Source organism: Mesocricetus auratus, unplaced genomic scaffold (assembly GCF_017639785.1).
Source record: "Mesocricetus auratus isolate SY011 unplaced genomic scaffold, BCM_Maur_2.0 Super-Scaffold_100007, whole genome shotgun sequence".
In the NCBI taxonomy this organism is placed as follows: domain Eukaryota; kingdom Metazoa; phylum Chordata; class Mammalia; order Rodentia; family Cricetidae; genus Mesocricetus; species Mesocricetus auratus.
Window position 1 is genome coordinate 53,751,332 of NW_024429191.1, and position 18,489 is coordinate 53,769,820.

The 18,489-nt window shown below is 52.1% G+C and overlaps 1 protein-coding gene across 1 annotated transcript in view; it reads left to right on the forward strand.

The window, feature by feature from the left end:
• Positions 1–16,441, forward strand: part of Rtn4rl1 (reticulon 4 receptor like 1) — a 74,941-nt gene extending 58,500 nt beyond the window's left edge. Inside the window, exon 2 of the mRNA XM_005067400.4 lies at positions 13,431–16,441. Coding sequence (XP_005067457.1) covers positions 13,431–14,755 — 1,325 coding nt within the window. The 3' untranslated portion in view covers positions 14,756–16,441. The remainder of the gene's footprint in view (positions 1–13,430) is intronic.
• Positions 16,442–18,489: the final 2,048 nt, after the last annotated feature.

Here is an 18,489-nt window from a genome sequence, read left to right on the forward strand (position 1 = left end):
TGCCAGGCCCCGCTAAGCAGGCTTGACCTGGCCAGGTCAGCCTTGCATGCAGCCGCTGCCCGCCTCAACCACCGAGTCCCTGCCGGAAACTCTTTCTTCAGCAGCCTCTTTCAAGGATCCCTCTGGGGGTTACTAGTCCAATTTAATCTGACCTTCAGGCCCACCTCTGTCATACCAACCCCAGCGAATCCCTGGGGCCGGCACTTAAGACAAGTTTTGTGATACAGACAAGGGTATTACACAGAATTTCCACTTCCTTCCCCATCTGCCTGTCCTTTCTCCAGCCTCCTGAGCCTGAAGCCTAAGGAGTGGAAGTAAATAATGGAGATGGGGAGGAGGGAGGATGTCCACAGGGGAGCAAGCGGGCAGTCCCAGAGAGGGTGATGCTGAGAGAGGGTCTCTTCTCTGAGTGAGCGATGCCCCTAAAGAGCCGTCTAGCCTTCCCACTATGGATGCCAGGTCCATCTTGTTTGGATCATAATAGTTCTCCCATCCTGGGCAAATGGCTGCAGTGTGTTGAGCGTCATTGTTCTTACTGGTAAGATGGAGACATGATCATCTTTGAAATGATTTGGGAGGGCTATTCAGGAAGTGAATGTGAGTATCCCTGAGATGCACATGGCTGTTCAACACATGCTTCGGTCCACTGTCTCCAAGGCAAAGCCCTTGGCACCTCTGAGTAGCTCTCGGGATGAGAAGGCAACCAGCAGGAAGGGCTGACTCTAAAAGTCCCTGTGGCTGGGGACTTCTTTCGTACAGATCTTAAGGCTGAAGGCTGTAAGCTAAACTTTCTAGGAGGTAACTTGTCAGTGTCCATCAAGGGGACTTGGGCTCAATGAAATTGGTCTAAAGAAAGATCAGGAATTTGAACAAAGAAGTTGATTTCAGTGTTATTTAATTTAATTTAGCTGACCTTAAAGAATTAATAGATCCATCGACACAGTAATAAATCACAAGCCCCTGACATATAGAGAGGGTGGCTTCGTTCATCCCAGTCCCACAGCTTCCCGCTAGCCTTGCCTCTCAGGACTCAACAAATACCACCAGTTTCCGCCCTGACTTTTTTGTTTTGTTTTAATTTGAAACAGGGTTTCATGTAGCCCATGGTGGTCTAGGACCTGATAGTCTTGCCTCCCAAGTACTGGGGAGCTAGCGGCATGAGTCTCCATTTTGCTCTGTACCAGGCTAGCCTTGAATTCAAATCCACCTGCTCCGCCTCCCAAGTGCTGGGATCAAAGGTGTGTGCCACCACCACCCAGCTAATTTAAAGTATTTTTTATTATTAATTTTATGTGTACGGGTATTTTGCCTGCCTGCAGGTATGTGTACCATTTGTGTTCATGGTGTCCTTGGAAGTCAGACAGAGTATCATACCCCTTGGAACTGAAGTTGCAGAGGGTTGTGAACCACCTTGTGGGTCCTGGGAATTGAACCCAGGGCTTCTGGAAGAACAACCAATACTCTATTTTTTTAATTTATTTTTTGGTTTTTGAGACAGGGTTTCTCTGTATTGTTTTGGAGGCTGTCCTGGAACTCTCTCTGTAGACCAGGCTGGCCTCGAACTCACAGAGATCCACCTGCCTCTGCCTCCAGAGTGCTGGGATTAAAGGCGTGCGCCACTAACGCCCGGCCCCAATACTCTTAACAGCTGAGCCATCTCTTCTTTGGGTCTTGCCATGACTTTTTGTTTGTTTTTTTTGTGACAGACTGTGTAGTCCAGTCTTGAAATTACTCTGTAGCCGGGACTAGCCGCAAATTAAAGATCCTCCTGCCTCTGTCTCCCAACTGCTAGGGTTAGAGATCTTGTACCACAATGCCCAGCTCAGCTATGATAATTTATAGCAGTAAAAAATGAGAGACATAAATGTTTCAGAGATAAATAAATTATAATGTATGCACAAAGCAAGATCATCTGCAGTCTCCAGAACTCTTGCCTGTTAACTCCATCCTTCTCCCTTCTGTGTCTAGGTACCTGGTCCTGGCTGATTGATGAGAGCTGATTTCCCCACTGCCCTGGGGCAGAGACCATTCCTCTCGAAGGGCTCCCTCAGGACCCACAGCACAGGGCTGCGCAGCTGGGTGGAAGCAGAGGGCTGCCTATATAACACGATCTCAACTTTATTTCTTTAAATAAAAATTTTATTTAAATTTTATACAGCCCTATATAAATGAAGGAGCTATTGAGGGTTCAGCAAGGACCTGTCAACGGTTGTCAAGGGTAATGGGAATGTAGTGATTTTTCCCCCGTCTTTTTTACTTCTATACATTTTACATTTCCCCACAACTGGCAAGTATTATTTTAAGATGAAAGTAAATAGTGATGGATGACTTTAAAGGAAAACTGGATAGGTAAAAGGACTTGGAGACCACCAGGAAGCCTGTGCTGTGACCTGGCTCAGGTGTCCCAGGCCTTGGGCCTGAGGATGGGCGGTTGTGGGCCCCTGGGGAACATGCACCCCTCAGGGCAGCAGGTCGGGGAGGCGGCTGGAAACAGAGTAAGTACCTGAGGTGCCCATTGGGCTCTGAAGGAAGTGAGGAGAATCTGTGTGGGAATCAAAGGAGAGAGGCATGAGGAGTGGGGCCTGGAGAGCCTAGCTGTCATTTGTCCTAGAACACAAGCTAGAACGCTAGAGTCCAAAAGGAGGCATGAAGCATTTGATGGGAGGACGAGTCAGGTGGGATTGGAAAGGCATCTTTGGGAATGCTTTCAAACTTCTGGCCCTTCAACTATGCAGACTCACTGGAAACCCCACCCTTAAGTGACTCTTCCCTGCCTCTTGCTACACCTAATATCTAATATCCCCAGAGAAAGGCAAGATCAGGCTGTCTGGAGCTCCTGACAGCTCCTACCCTCCTGCAGAGGGCCCTCAGGTAACCAGAGGAGCTGACTCACCAGGAACACCAGGTGTGTGTGTGTGTGTGTGTGTGTGTGTGGTGTGTGTGTGTGTGTCTTTTGCCTCAGACTCCCACCCTCATCTCTGTCTCCAGCCTCAGCAGAAGAGCCCTCCAGCTTCATGGAGAAAATAGAATCTGTCAAGGCTAACTCTATTGCCATCTCTGTGTATGCTGTGGTCCTCCATTACTGGGAGCAGGCATTCCTGTCTCCCCCTGTTTTCTGCCCTTTCAGGCCTCCTGTTTCAGTTTCTCTCTGACAGTTTCTGTCCTCCTGAATCATGCTTGTTGGCATGAGAACCAGCTCTATTTCTTCCATCTCAAAAAAACAAACACTGGGAGGGTGTGGGAGATGGAGAGTGGTTAATGGGTGCCCAGTGCAGTGGGGTGTGGGTAAGAGTAACTTCTAATGTTCTGTTGCACAGTAGGGTATCTGTGCTTGTCAATTAATTGTAAATTTCAAAATAGCTAGTAGAGAGGATTTTGGATGCTCCCAACACAAAGAAACGATAAACATTCGAGGCGATGGGTTTGCTAATTGCCCTGATCATCATACATTGTATACATGTATTGAAATGTCAGGCTGTACCCCATAAATATGTACAATTACTGTGCAGCGATTCGAGATAAAAACTATAATTTTAAAAAGCTAAAAAAAGAAAAAATAGCTGCCCTTGACCCACACCCCCACAAGGTCCTTCCTGTTTCTCCAACCACTTAATGTCAGAGCTCCATGTGTGAGTGTGCTCTTGGTGTCCACAGACACTCCTTGCTCCCTGTGTCCCCCAAGAGGAGTCACCCCTGTCCCATAATGCCAGGCAAGGCCACATGCATGATGTTGGCCAATGAAATGTGAGTAGCCTGTCACTTGAAGTAAGCATAGACAGAGCCAGCAGCTGGTCTGTCTCTGTATCTTTTCCCAGGAGTGTCCTGGGTCAAGGATGCTCTTCTGACCCAACTTCCCACACCGAGCCCTCCCTCATCTTTGTTTGGCTAGCCTTTGCTGCTGGCAGCCATGGAAACTCTGGGGCACTTGTTATCCCAACACATCCTCCCGTGTCCTGGTTGCCCCAGTGCCATTGTCTTCCTCCCCTCCCCTTCATTCTCATTTGTCCTTCTCTGTCTTCTCCTGGATGCGAGCTTGCCACTGGTCCCTCTCCATGGCTGATCAGTCTGCTGCTTCAGTGTACAGCTCTCACTCAGCGGCCATCGACACATCGATTCCTCCTGGAAACCCTGGGCTTCGGGGACACTGTCTTCTCCAAGGTTGCTTCTGCCCTCCTTAAACGGCCACACCATCACTGCATCTTCTCTCTTGACGATCCTACATGACTTCATCCATTCTCATGGACTAAATGCCGTCCCCATGTCGATGGCTCCCAGGTGCCCCGCCTCCTCTGGGTTCCTATGCTGTGCAGCTGTTACCACTGCATCTCTGAGGCCACTCAGACTTCACATGTCCCCAAGACTGCTTCCTAGGCTCCTTCAGGCTCACAGCGGTACCTGGTAGAGCCATCATGGTCCTCCCAGCGCTCCCATAACTCCAGAGGCTCAACTGGATGGCATCCTAAACGATTCTCCATGCTGCCCATTGCTTTCTGCCACTGGGACGTCACAACATCTCACACAGGCTGTACCTGCGGGCCTCCTTACTGCCTGTCTTGCCCTGATCAACCTGTCGAGGACAGCCGCATCACCTCCCTTCAGCCTCTGGCTCCTATCTCTCTAGTCTCGTCCCTCCTCCTTTCCCTCGTCTGTGCCTAGCACAGTCCTGCCCCAGGACCATTGTACCAGCCATTCTCTATGAAACACAGTCCTGCCCCAGGACCATTGTACCAGCCATTCTCTATGAAACACAGTCCTGCCCCAGGACCATTGTACCAGCCATTCTCTATGAAACACAGTCCTGCCCCAGGACCATTGTACCAGCCATTCTCTATGAAGCTGTTCCTCGGTTTATCCTTGTTCTTTGTTTTTCTTCCTCTTACCCTTCCTCCCCCCCCTCCCTCTTCTTGAGACAGGGTCTCATGGATCTCGGGCTCGCCTTAAACTTGCTTTGTAGCCAAGAATGATCTTGAACTTCTGCAGGCGTTCCTCGTCACACTTGGCTTATGTGCTCCTGGGATTTGAACCCAAGACTTTATGCCTTCTAAGCAAACACTCTCCAATGAAGCCACATTGCCAGCCCCTGTTCCTCATTCTTATCCTTTAGGTTTCAGCTCTTTGTGCTTCCAGAACTTAATTTGGTCTTTCTGTATCTCCCCTCCCACCCCTACCCAGACACAATGGAGGACCCATGGGTGAAGGAGCTGTGTCTCCTAATGTTTCAGAGACAACCATGAACCCATCCTCTCCCCACAATGTGGAAGGTGCAGAACAGGGTGGTCACCAGGTGCAGGCTATACTCAGAGCCTGCATGTCAGTCCTGAATGCCCTTCACTGACAGCCAGGGAGGGGTAGCTCTCCCTGGCTGGAAACAAGGACTCCTAGCAGAGAGCTGCCTCTCTTCATTTGTTGCTCAGGCTTTGGAAGCACCGCTCCCCTGCATACCTCCTCCCCCACCTCACCCCCTAGCTCCCTCTGGAACCTGCATGCCTCTGGAACCCCCCATATCCATAGATAGTTGCCAACTCCTTCAAAGGTCCCATGCCCTGCTACACACACCTACAATTTGCTGTTGTTTGTGGGGAGTGGCAAGTTGGCTCCACAAGATTGTTGGGCAGGAGGCAAGTCCTGGAAACCTCCTGAGAAGGATGAATGCTCAGAACCCTGCAGCCCTTGACTGGGAGGTGGTGGCGCACGACATTAATCCCAGCACTCGGGAGGCAGAGGCAGGTGGATCTCTGAGAGTTCAAAACCAGCCTGCTCTACAAAAGCTAGGTCCAGGTTAGTCTCCAAAGCCACAGAGAAACCCTGTCTCGAAAAACCAAAAAATAAAAAATTAAAAAATAAAAAAAAGAACCCTGTAGCCCTACCTCCAGGGCATGGTAGCACATGCTCATAATTCCAGAATGGTGGCAGAAGAATCAAGTGTTCAAAAGGAGGTTAGGGCCTTCCCTGGCTACATGAGATCCTGTATAAAAAAAAAAGAAGAAGGGAAGGAGGAAATGGTGTTGGTGGTGGTAAGAGGGAGAGAAACCCACAGCCCCAACCTAGGGCCCTCAAACCAAGCAGTAGGGTTGATTGACATGAGGGCGTGAGGATACACGTTATGAACTGGGAGTGTGGGTGAGGGATGCTGGGAGAAGTGTCCGTGAGCCTCGCATCTCCCACAGAAAGCTGTTAGGCAGAGGTGGGGATTATGAACTGGCAGAGTAGAAAGCAGGATGCCTTCCAAGAATCTTAGCCCTGGGTTGAGTACCTCTCAGCACATGCTCTGTTAGAACTCTGGATTCTGGGACCATCCTGATTTGGGGTGAATACTGCCAGGATGTCTTGGCAGCCTGGGGACAGTATCCTTTGCTAATATAAGTGACACCATCTCCCATGTAGCCTTCTGAGGCCCGGGAATTTGAGGTGCCCAGACAGGCTCAGGGAGATTTTATGGCCCATCTGGAGTTGCCCAGATGAAATGGGCTCCCACTGGGATGGCTCATAAATTGGGGGTAGTGCCTTAATACAGAGCTGCACAGGGTAGCCTGCAGCCCCACCCACTACAGTATACCCCTGCAGGCAAGGAAGTGAGGCCTGATGGGTAGGATATGGGAGACCCCAAATTGCTCTCAGGAGAAGTTGTCAGTCCAATTAGCATGGTGCTGGCAGTCAGGCCTGTTTGAAGGGACCAGCCCAGGCAGACAAAAGCCAAAAGGTTATTCCAACAGGGAGCTGCCCACTTCTCAGCTGAGAGGGATCCTGGTACAGGGAGAGCTTGCAGGTCCTGTTTGATTCAGAATATGAAGAGGAGAGCAAGGACTGAAGGCAAAGAGCTGGTGAGGACCAAAATAAGACACCTCAGCGCCATCCCCAGCCCCAGTATGTGCTGCTTCTCCTGGGGTGCCTTGCCTGAGGTGCTGCAGGATAAAGGGGGTCTGGGCTGTCACCCTGGGTCTCTAGAGATAGATGTGAGTTTATGTATACTCAAGCAGATGCGAATGTCTTGCATACGAACTATGTCTACATCTGTGAACATGCAGGCCAATGCGTGTGAGCACATAAACACCTCAGGTACACATCTACACAGACATGCACATAAGTGTAATGCTCCGGTATCCACAGCTCACTCATGCTTTGCCGAGTCCAGACTACAGACTACAGGTACTGAGCCACAGTGTGCTGGTATATTAACATAGGCGTCCGTGGTCCCTCCCTTGCTTCTTTTTTCCCTAGGATTATTTTTTCTTATGTATTTATTTGCTTTTACAAGATAGGGTTTCTCTGTGTAGCCGTGGCTGTCCTGGATCTCACTCTGTAGACCAAACTGGTCTGGAACTCAGAGATTCCCTGCTTCTGTTTCTCGAATACTGGGCTTAAAGGTGTGTACCACCAAATCTGACCTCCTCCCTCCTCCTCCTCCTCTTCTTCTTCCTCCTCTTCCTCCTCCTCCTCCTCCTCCTCCTCCTCCTCCTTCTTCTTCTTTCTGAGACAAGGTTTCTCTGTATTGCTTTGGAGGCTGTTCTGGAACTCGCTCGGTTGACTAGGCTGGCCCCGAACTCACAGAGATCCACCTGCCTCTGCCTCCCAAGTGCTGAGATTGAAGGCTTGTACCACCACTGCCCAGCTCCCCTCCTCCCTTCTTTAATCCAGACTTTTCTATTTGAGGCTCTTGTCCTGACCCCCCTTTAGGGTGACTAAGTTGTTCTGGTTTGTTTGGAACTATTCCAGTTTAGTGCTGAAAGTCCTGTACCTTGGGAAGCTCCCCAGTCCCAGGCAAAACTGTCTATGTGCCCCTGCCCCAGGAAAGGCCTGGTGTTGGGTCCTCAGAGCTGTCATCATTTGGTCATTTCCTTGATGAACCTAGGAACCTTGATGACAACCAAGATCAGGTCTCTGCTCTCATCCTGGAGGCTCCGAGTCTCCCCAGGAGTAATTACAACTGCTGTTTACTGAACATAAGCCGGTCCTGGGCTTGGGATTTTCTAAGCCCAGGGCTTTCTAAGTGTTATCACTCAATTCTTCAGAGACTTGGGAAGGCGCTGTTATCGAGAGCCTACTGTGTGCAGGGAATGCGCTCGTCAGGACAGAGGAGACAGAAAGTAAACAAGTGATTTGCGCTGTGCGTTAGAAGAGGCGCCATGCCGTAGAATAAAATGTTCCCGGGAAGAAGCACCTTGACAATCAGCTGCTTTCAGTGGTCTTGTTGGGAAGAAACCCCACACACATACTGGGAACTGTTCCAGGAGGCTGAGTGCCTGGTATACGGGAGGGACAGCAGTGAGGTCTGTGTAGCCAGGGAAAGGCAGTGCCTCTGGGCCGTGATCTAGGCCTGGGAGCACCTTAGGGTTAGATGGGAGCCATGGAGGATTTAGGCAGAGAGACAGAGTATTCTGACTGGGTCGTCCCCTGGACCTCCCTACCTGCTGTTGAAGGATGTAAGGGCGAGGATGAGGACAGAGAGTCCATCCAGGAGGCTACTGGGAGAATATAGCAGTAGTGGCTGTGGTAAGGGGATAGATGCTGGATGAATTCTAAAATTAAGCCAACAGGATTTCCAGAGAGTGGAGTGTGGGCTGAGGGAAGGAGCCACTGCAGCTCTGAGGTTGACCCTGAGCAGCTCAAGTGAGTGGGTCATCTTCACCCAAGACGGGGAAGCTGCAAGTGGGGGCTGTGGGGGGGGAGGCTCGGTTTGGATGGATTCGGTTAGACAGATGGAGATGTGGGAGCGGTGGGTGGGGACCAGCATCTGTGGGCTCAGTGATTGTCCCATTTTGCAGGTGAGGAAAATGAGGATCCTGCAAATGTTAAGAGGAGCAGCCAGGATTGAACTTGGGCCTCTGACTCCACAGCCATGGAGGAGGCCGTTGGTCATTCTGCCCAACAGTGGAGGCTGCTGAAGGGGAGCCCAGCTGTTCCCTGGCCAGCTTCCCCGTCTTCAGGACTGAGCCAGGAAGGAGCCTATGCTTAGAACACAAGTGGCATAAGTGCCAAGTGGCCTGAGGCGCCAGCAGCCCCAGGAGTGCAGCCGGCCTGGCCTAAGGCCGCCATCCACGCAGCAGAGAGCATTCGGTTAGCATTGATTGCTCAGAGCATCTGGCCAGGCTGGGGGCAGGGGAGGGAGGGAGGGCTGAAGGCCAGAAAGACTGGCTACAAGGCAGAGCAGCCTGCAAGCTTCAGAGAGACCCACTGACCTGCCCAGGGGCTGTGGGGAAGCTAGCCATGGGGATGGCCCTATTCAAGGGCGGGGAGGGTAGCCCCTTGGGTGCTACACTGGAGTGACTGTCCTGATACTCCTGGGCCTGAGAAAGCTGACCGGCCCTATTTGAGGCTGCTCTGTGAAGTCCTGGGCAGGAAGCTGAGTCTACCGACCCAGCCTGAAAGCAAGGCAGGGTCTGTCCCACCTCTGTGTTCTTCAGCGGTGGCCAGCCACTGATGCTCTGGGCACCTTGTTTTCTCCTGTGAGTGCTGCTGCTCCCACAGGGTTATGAGAACTTCAACTAAAGGCCCTACTCCCAGAGCCAGATCTTCCTCATTAGTCCCTTTTCTATTTCTGGTGGCCAGGGGACTGCAGGGCCCCTACTACACTGGACTGTGTGGTCTAGGTATAGCAGACAGGCCCTCTTGATGCTGGTCCCAGTGCCGCACTCTCTGGCTACCTCAGCCTTGGGTCTCTCCAGCCCAGCCTTCCTTGGAGAGTGCGGGAAGCACAGACCCACTTTTCCACCTCGGTGCCTTTACAGGTGCCGTTCTATTGCCTTTGCCTTGATGCCCATCCCACCAGGTCTGTTCCCATGGTCGTTCATAGGCCACCTAGTGAGGGGCTGTCCATGCTCAGCCTGGTAGAAGGCATTCGGAGTTAGTAGGCCGATCTGAGGACACTGCCAGCTCCCTTGCCTGCCTGTCCTCTGTGATGTGCTCGGGGTTGAGCAGACTCCCCTCACAGCTAAGGCAGCTGCACAGAGCAGTGATCCCCCTCAGCCCAGTTCATAGGTCAAATGCTCTGGGAGGTTGAGGAATTGCTGGAGTCACACAGGGACCCAGTGACCAAACAGTGCTGGTTAGTGGCCCAGGGGTAGCAGAGAATTTCCTTATAGGCTCCTCCCTTAACCTCCCCTGTATTTCCCAGGTAGCTACCTGGGCATTGCCACCCCCATATGCAAATGGGCCATGATGCTCATTGGCAGGCCCTCCCACCACTGGCTTCTGTGGCTTTCTCAGGGGCAAATGTGAATGGAAGAAGGAATGAATGAGGCTGTACAGCCGCTTGGGGAACTCATGTGCGTGGGAGGCTGGAGGTCTGGGAGCAGCGAAGCAGAAGCAGAAGGCAGTGAAGGGCATCTCCTGGAGGGAAGGCAGGGAGAGCTGGGTCTTCTCCCTTCCACCCCCTGGAGCAGAAGGCAGCCCCGCCCAGGAGCCCAGGAGGGGCCTGAGGAGTCTGGCTGGGGAGGTGCAGGACCCCTCCACAGAGACTTGGCTTCCTGCTAATTTGCAATCTTAAAATGCATAGCAAAGGCTCCATCCTCATTGTTGGTACATTAATCAGGCAATCAGCGGGGCAGGGCTCCCAAGGGCCTCATGGAGGGGGCGCAGAAGGCGCCGCGGTGATGCAGTGCCTACCTCCCTGGGAAGAAACCTGCTGGATGACAATCCTAGGACTGGCACCTGCTGGTTCAGGCAGGGTGTCCGGAGTTGGGGCAGCTCGTTCAAGGTCTTGCATTCAAAGGCATGCACACAAACCAGGCTGAGCACCTCAGCAGCCCCCTCCCATTGGGAGAAATGGAAGTTCTGGAAAGTTAAGCCTTCCTGACATGGACTCTGGCATGTGGGAAAATCTTGAAGGATGGGGATCAGCTGCCCTGAGCCTGCATCCTATTGGTATGCTTCCAGAAGAGCCCGTCGCTGTGTAGGAAGTGAGTGTCCCACACAGTCCCTGTGGTCTCATTGCTATCATCAGAGTGATGATAGCCAGTTCTCCCCTGGGGTAACGGGAACTGAGCCTGGCCCTGCATCAGGTCTTGCCTAGGGTCCTTTGTCCTCCTGTTGCCCTCTTAGAGGGAAAATCCCCAGTTCTACCTTCACCCTGCCCTGCTATCTACCCTCCCACTTGCCACCACTCGTTCATAAACTAGTTTCTGACCCACACCTGAGTCATGGGGCAGTTTGGTTTTTTTGTTTGTTTGTTTGTTTTTGCCTAAATAGAACCCTGTCCTGGCTTCCCTGTGCACTGGTATTCCCTGGAAGCCCCTACTTAAAGGCTACCCCGGGGACCCCCAGATTCTTCTGGGTGCACACAGAGCAGCCACAGCAGGCAGGAGAACGCAGCACAGGGCAGATTGGGGGTGCAGGGAAAAGCGCTGTGCAAACTCCAATGAGCTGTACAAATGTTGAATGGCATTAGTGCTAAGCCCACCACAGCCCGTACCCGCCTCAGCTGCAGGCCCGGGAGGAAAAGCTTTATTTTCACAGGACCCCCAGTGGAGGCTCTACTGTCTCCTTCAGCCTAAAATGGGAGAAAAGCATCATGAATGTCCTTGAATCTGGAGTCTGGGCTTTCTCCAGGTAACGGGGATAGGGCTACTCCTTGGGGAAAGTTCTGGCAAGAATGGCCTTCTAGGAAGGCCTGAGCAGGAGAGCGGGTGCAAGCTGACAAGGGGGTTAGAGGGGGCCTGCGGGTGGTGTAACCAGTGTGGGTTGAACGCTGATGGCACAGGGCAGGCTGCCCTCCAGCCCACTGGGGTTTGGAAGCTCTTCTGCCCTTGCCTCCTTCTGCAGTGTAGGAGCTCTTGAACAGAGGGTGGTAGCTTGGAGGCCACACCCAGTACTCCACGGAGGAAAACTGACAGAGTAACATCTCCTAGACATGTTTTAGAGAGGGAAATTGAGCAGAGGTGGCTGCGGCCTGCATGCGGCCTAGTGGCTGGGTGACTGAAAGTGCTGCAGAAGACCTGCAGAGTACGGCCCAACCCAGAAAGGGTCCTACGCTGTGCCGACACTGCCGCTCAGGTCGTAATTGCTCTGAAAACGCAACTGAACCCAATTATGCAAAGACTAAATTATGTGCGATGATTTTTATGTGCTGGAAACATTCAGTTGAAGCTGGGTGATTACAGGGGGACAAGAAGCAGCTGCCACTCTCTGGGAACCCATAACTCCCAACAGCTGGGAGCTGTCACTTACTTACAATGCTGCTTCTGTCTGGAATGGGGGGCGGGTGACTGGATGGATGTTTGGCCAGGAACCTGGGCAGCCCCTGGGCCTGAGTAGGAGTAAGTCTGGAATCCTGGGTGGGCAGGTTGATCAGAAAGTTAGCTTCTTTCATCCCACATGATCTGGGCACAGCTTATATGTCCCCAGTTACCCTGGCTCCCCCGGGGTCCCAGCTGAACAAGCTGGAATAGAAGGGGCAGGAGACCAGTCGAGGTGGGGTAGGTCATGGCTGCCTGGCCCTTCAGGGTTCACGTCTATAGGCCTGGAGCCTGTCCCCATCTTCTTGACGCGCCTGCTAGGCCACTTGGGATGGCTGTGACCCTGGAAAAGGCAGGTAATGAAATCGTCCATAATGAGGCTGCTTCAATAATGAGCGTGGGCCTATTACCCAACCACAGGCTGGGCACATCCGAAAAGAATTATCTTCCATTAACGAATGTCTAATTAATGCCCAATTAGAGGGAAGCTACAGAGGAAATGCTATGGACAGTCAAGAGGCAAGGCCTGGTTTTACAGCCATAGCCTGGCAAGCTCAAGCGTGGCAGAGAGATGCAGAGGGACAGAAGGTGAATCGGAGGGGGGCGGCCTCGATCTGGCAGTATCATAGACCCCAGGGAAGCCTCATGTGTCAGCCCTGGTGTCACTCACGGAAGCATGCCTTCTGTGTAGACCCGTTCAGCTCTGTGGACTTTATTTAACAAATGAGGAAACCGAGGCACAGGGGAGGTGTTGGGTGTTTGAAGTTTAGAGCACTATGTGAACGAAGCATCTTCTGAGCTATGTTTCAGTATCATGAGCGAAATGCTTTACTTATTTTGAGGAATCATTTGAGTAAAGGGACCGTTCAGGACTCCAGATGGGATGTTTGCTTTGTTAGAGTCATTACTTGTGAAGGCGGCTAACGGTGAGCACGCGGCAGCGCCGAGACCAGAGCTGAAGGCTGGCATGCTGTGTTCGTGGATGTGTTCCACCCAGCAGCAGGGCTGACAGCCTGAAGAGGTGTTTGGCTGGGGATTAGAGACCTTCAGGACAGAGTTCAAGAGGAGTGGAGATACCGCGGACCTCGGGCCCAAATTTCCTGTCCAGCCTCCTTGCCTAAGCCACCCCTGCATACAGTACGGCAGACAGACCCCTGTGGGCCAAGAGGGAGGTTCACCAGTCCCTTCCCACCCTCTGCTCCCCTGCATCTTCTCTTCCCCGGCAGCCTCTCACAGTTGCTCTGTCTCTCTCCCCACCAGGGTGCTGTGTGGAATTGCTGCTGCTGCTGCTGGCTGGGGAGCTACCCCTGGGTGACGGCTGTCCTCGAGACTGTGTGTGCTACCCTGCACCCATGACAGTCAGCTGCCAGGCACACAACTTTGCTGTCATCCCGGAGGGCATCCCAGAGGACAGCGAGCGCATCTTCCTGCAGAACAATCGCATTACTTTCCTCCAGCAGGGCCACTTCAGCCCCGCCATGGTCACCCTCTGGATCTACTCCAACAACATCACTTTCATTGCTCCCAACACCTTCGAGGGCTTTGTGCATCTGGAGGAGTTAGACCTCGGAGACAACCGGCAGCTGCGAACTCTGGCACCTGAGACCTTCCAGGGCCTGGTGAAGCTTCATGCCCTCTACCTCTATAAGTGTGGGTTGAGCGCCCTGCCCGCGGGCATCTTCGGTGGCCTGCACAGCCTGCAGTACCTCTACTTGCAGGACAACCACATTGAGTACCTCCAAGATGACATCTTTGTGGACCTGGTCAACCTCAGTCACTTGTTTCTCCACGGCAACAAGCTTTGGAGCCTGGGCCAAGGCATTTTCCGGGGCCTGGTGAACCTAGACCGGTTGTTGCTGCATGAGAACCAGCTACAGTGGGTCCACCATAAGGCTTTCCATGACCTCCACAGGCTGACCACTCTCTTTCTCTTCAACAACAGCCTCACTGAGCTGCCGGGTGACTGTCTGGCCCCTCTGGTGGCCTTGGAGTTCCTTCGCCTCAATGGTAATGCCTGGGACTGTGGCTGCCGGGCGCGTTCCCTGTGGGAATGGCTGCGGAGGTTCCGAGGCTCCAGCTCGACTGTTCCCTGTGCGACCCCTGAGCTGCGGCAAGGCCAGGATCTGAAGCTGCTGAGGGCAGAGGACTTCCGGAACTGCACAGGACCAGCATCTCCGCACCAGATCAAGTCACACACGCTCACCACCTCCGACAGGGCCGCCCGCAAGGAGCACCATCCATCCCATGGCGCCTCCAGGGACAAAGGCCACCCACATGGCCATCTGCCTGGCTCCAGGTCAGGTTACAAGAAGCCAGGCAAGAACTGCACCAGCCACAGGAGCCGAAACCAGATCTCTAAGGTTAGCACTGGGAAGCAGCTTCCTGAACTGCAGGACTATGCTCCTGACTACCAGCACAAGCTCAGCTTCGACATCATGCCCACCGCTCGACCCAAGAGGAGGGGCAAATGTGCCCGCAGGACCCCCATCCGTGCCCCCAGTGGGGTGCAGCAGGCCTCCTCGGGCACTTCCCTGGGGGCCTCGCTCCTGGCCTGGATACTGGGGCTGGCGGTCACTCTCCGCTGAGGACCAGGCCACCATTACCCAGCACTGCCACAAGTCCAGCAAGGAACAGAATCTTTTCTCCTTTTTTTTTTTCCTAAGTGGAAGATCTGCTGGGTTTCAGAAGAAGGCTGCTAAAGCCTTCAGCCACAGTCTGGACCCTTCCTGGTGGATTCTAAGTGTACAGCTCTAGACAGGAGGGGTAGTACATCTTCGCCTGGTTGTCCTGGCCCAGCACCTAAGGACAGCGCCACTCCAGCACAGTGGTCAAAGGCACACAAAGCGAATCGTTAGTAGTGACAGACAGGACATGTGCCCTTTGAAGAAGCTGGGCTCTGTGGAACCCTGGTCATCTGGAAAGAAGGGCCTAAGGACCCTGCTGTTATGGGAAGGAGCGGAACTCAGGACAAAGCTCTCCCAGAGCCAGCTGGGGCAGCCAGCAGTTTCAGAGCACTCTTGGCTCTTGCCTGAGGCTACTTAGTCAACCTGCCCAGTCCAACCCTATGCCACCCTCAGTCCCTACCTGTGGGGGTAATGCCTCTCATTCCTGATGTCTCAGGCAGTCCTGGCAGACTTGCTGGGGTCCAAGAACCAATCACCAAAGGAAAGATCACCAGAGGATGACATTTAGAACTTTACTGGCAATGAGAGTCACACAGAAGGTGCAGTTTTATACCTGTGTCCACTTATATATATATATATTCTCACTCCCTACCCACACACCCACACAATATAAATATATACATATATATAAATATATAAATGCACAGGCCCCACCCCACTCCTTACCAAACTGTATGTCTTATCATGTTTATAAACTATACGGGAACCTATATTTGCTCAACTACAGATTGTATTGGTAATTTCTAGCAAGAAAAGAAACTGTGGCATTTTTGTTCAGAGTCCCAACTGACAACAACAGTCCCTGGGCTTACTGGTGCAAAGATGTCAGTGGGAAGAGTAGAGGAGGAAGAGAGACAGTGAGAATCACTTCAGGGGACCAACATTCTTAGATACTTAGAACATCACCTTGTTTTTATATGCAACACATGCCTGTCTGGCACCCTGGAGCACTCCACTACCGCTACTGTAGAAGCTGCAGGCATTGGTTGGGGTGAGACGTGGGAAGTAGCTTGTCAGATGTCAGGGTGCTGGAGGCAAGCTAGGTGGAGCAGGGGAAGGGGCTCCGGGGGGTTTTAAACCAGAAGACAAGGCAGCTTCCACAGTGTTAGCTCAGTGGGTTGGATGGGAGAGTCCTTCAAGCATTTTGCCAGTGACGATCTGTGAAGGCCAGGGAGGCTTAGCTCCAGTTTTAACTCATAGGCTCTTTGGCCAGTGACCTGCTGAGGGCCCTGAATAGTTTGGCAGTGGAGAAGAATCTAGTGGCCTTAGCAGATGAGGGCGTTTCAATAACCATCTCAGGCACTCTACACTACAGAGGTCCTGCTCCTCCTGGTCATTCTGGATATACCCCAGGACAGGCAGAGGTCAGAGGGCCAGACTCAGGGGTCAGAGCCCGGACAGGCAGCATGTAAGGAACACAGCAGACAAGCTCAGTCAGGGAATAGGGGCTGTTGGCCCGAAGGTCTCCAGCGAGCACAGTCTCTTGTGCTTTGCACAAATCTGAATCCGCTACCAGAGGGTGTGTGAGGAATAAGAAATGTGGAGTCAATTAAGAGAGAAAAATAATAAAACAATTCTCTTGGAAAAGAACCCTGTTTTTCATTTCATAACCCCACATTCCTGATGGGGTGGCAGATCCTGGGCTTTGGTGGGGTGGGCGAGCCTGGCCAGGCTTGACTCTGAGAATACAGCATGGTTATTGGCAGGAGGAGCCATAGGGAACAGAGACACACTGACTCACGGGAACACATATGAACATTCTCCCTCCCTCTCCCTCCTTCCCTCTTTGCCTCGCTCCTCCCCCGCCATGTGTGCGCACACACACATGCATACACACACACACACACATGCATACACACACATGCATACACACATGCATACACACACAGACACACACACATGCATACACACATGCATACACACACATGCATACACACACATGCATACACACATGCATACACACACATGCATACACACATGCATACACACATGCATACACACATGCACACACACACACATGCATACACACACATGCATACACACATGCACACACATGCATACACACACACGCACACGCACACACACACACACACACACACACACACGAATGTGCGCACAGCTCTTCCCTCGCCAGCATAGAGCACAATTCACTTCCCACATGCTGGCTGCCCAGGTCAGTACCATTTCCGTGTCTTTCTTTTCCCTGCAGAAGGGTTCTGAAAAGCCACAGCTGCTGATTCTGGGTGTCAGCAAAAAGGCAACAGCCAGTTCTTGGGTCCCAAGCATTTTCCACAGTCCAGGAATTGACCAGGACAGCAGAGGGCAAGGGTCTGGAAGCTGCGTATGCCTCTCTGGCATCACAGATGGAGAGCAGAGGCTGTTTTCAGTGCTAGATTCGGTGCATTCATGAAAGGGGGCCTGGTGCTGCGAAACAAACAGTTGCCATCCTGTCACCATGCTGATGGTTTGCCTGCTCTTACCCAGGCCGATGCCCATGTCCCTTAAAATTCAAGCAAGATGTTATGTTGTTGATTTCATTTTCAACCCCAGGCAGCAAGGCCCTCAGTGGGAAAATCAAAAGTCTGAGCACTTTATTAAATTTTTAAAAAAAGACTTAGCAAGTCCTATATGGTAGAAACGATAGTCAGCCGGAAGAGCGGGAATGTCTCCTAAAGGCTCCGCCTATGTGTGCCAGCATAATCCCTGTGGTCGAGGCTTTCCAGGCTGGGCAGTGGGGCCCAGGACACTGGGTGTATTTTTAGTAGCTTTCTCCCCTAGGAGGTAGAAGGGATGAAGGCTGTTGCTGATGACATCATTTGTCACTCAACAGCTCATGTGCTGCACAGTTAGAGTGACACCATTGTTCCAAAATCAAAACCAGTTGACTCTCAGAAGCTAAATGGAGCTCTCTTCAGCAAGTCCAGCAGCTTCCCCCACCAGCATTCAGGGCAGGGTGCTGTGGAGTCCTGTTCCCCTGAAGGTTTTAGTCACCCCCTCCTGTCCCCAATAAGGAACAGAACAGTTCCTCTGCCTTTTTTTTTAAGTTCATGGATTTGTTTTGTTTTGTTTTTTTGAGACAGGGCCTTGAACTCGCTTAGTAGCCAAGGAGGCTGCCCTTGAACTCCTCATCCTCCTGCCTCTGTCTCCAAAGGACTCACTCTTGTCTTGACGGAATTTTTTAAGGAGTGTTTTGGGTGCCTAAGGTGATATGTGAGTTGGTGCAAGCATAAGGACCTGAGTCCCAAACGTCAGCATCCATGTAAAAAGCTAAGCACAGCGTATTCCTGTAACCCTGACACTGGGGAGGCAGGGCAGGAGGATCCTTGGGACTTGCTATCCAGAAAACTCTTTAAGTTCCAGATTCAATGAGAGACCCTCTCTCAAAAAATAAGGTGGAGGGTCGGCAGGATGGCTCAGCAGATAGACACTTGCTGTGCAAACTTGACAACCTGAGTTCCATCCACAGAATCCATATCAAAGGGGCAGGCGAGTACCGAACCCACAAAGATATCCTCTGATCAGTGAGTGCCATGTCACACCCACACTCACAAAGTCCATCCACACTAATAGCGATAGTAATAATATAGTTAGAAGAAAATAAGGCAAAGGGGAACTGAGGAAGAAATCCTGGCCTA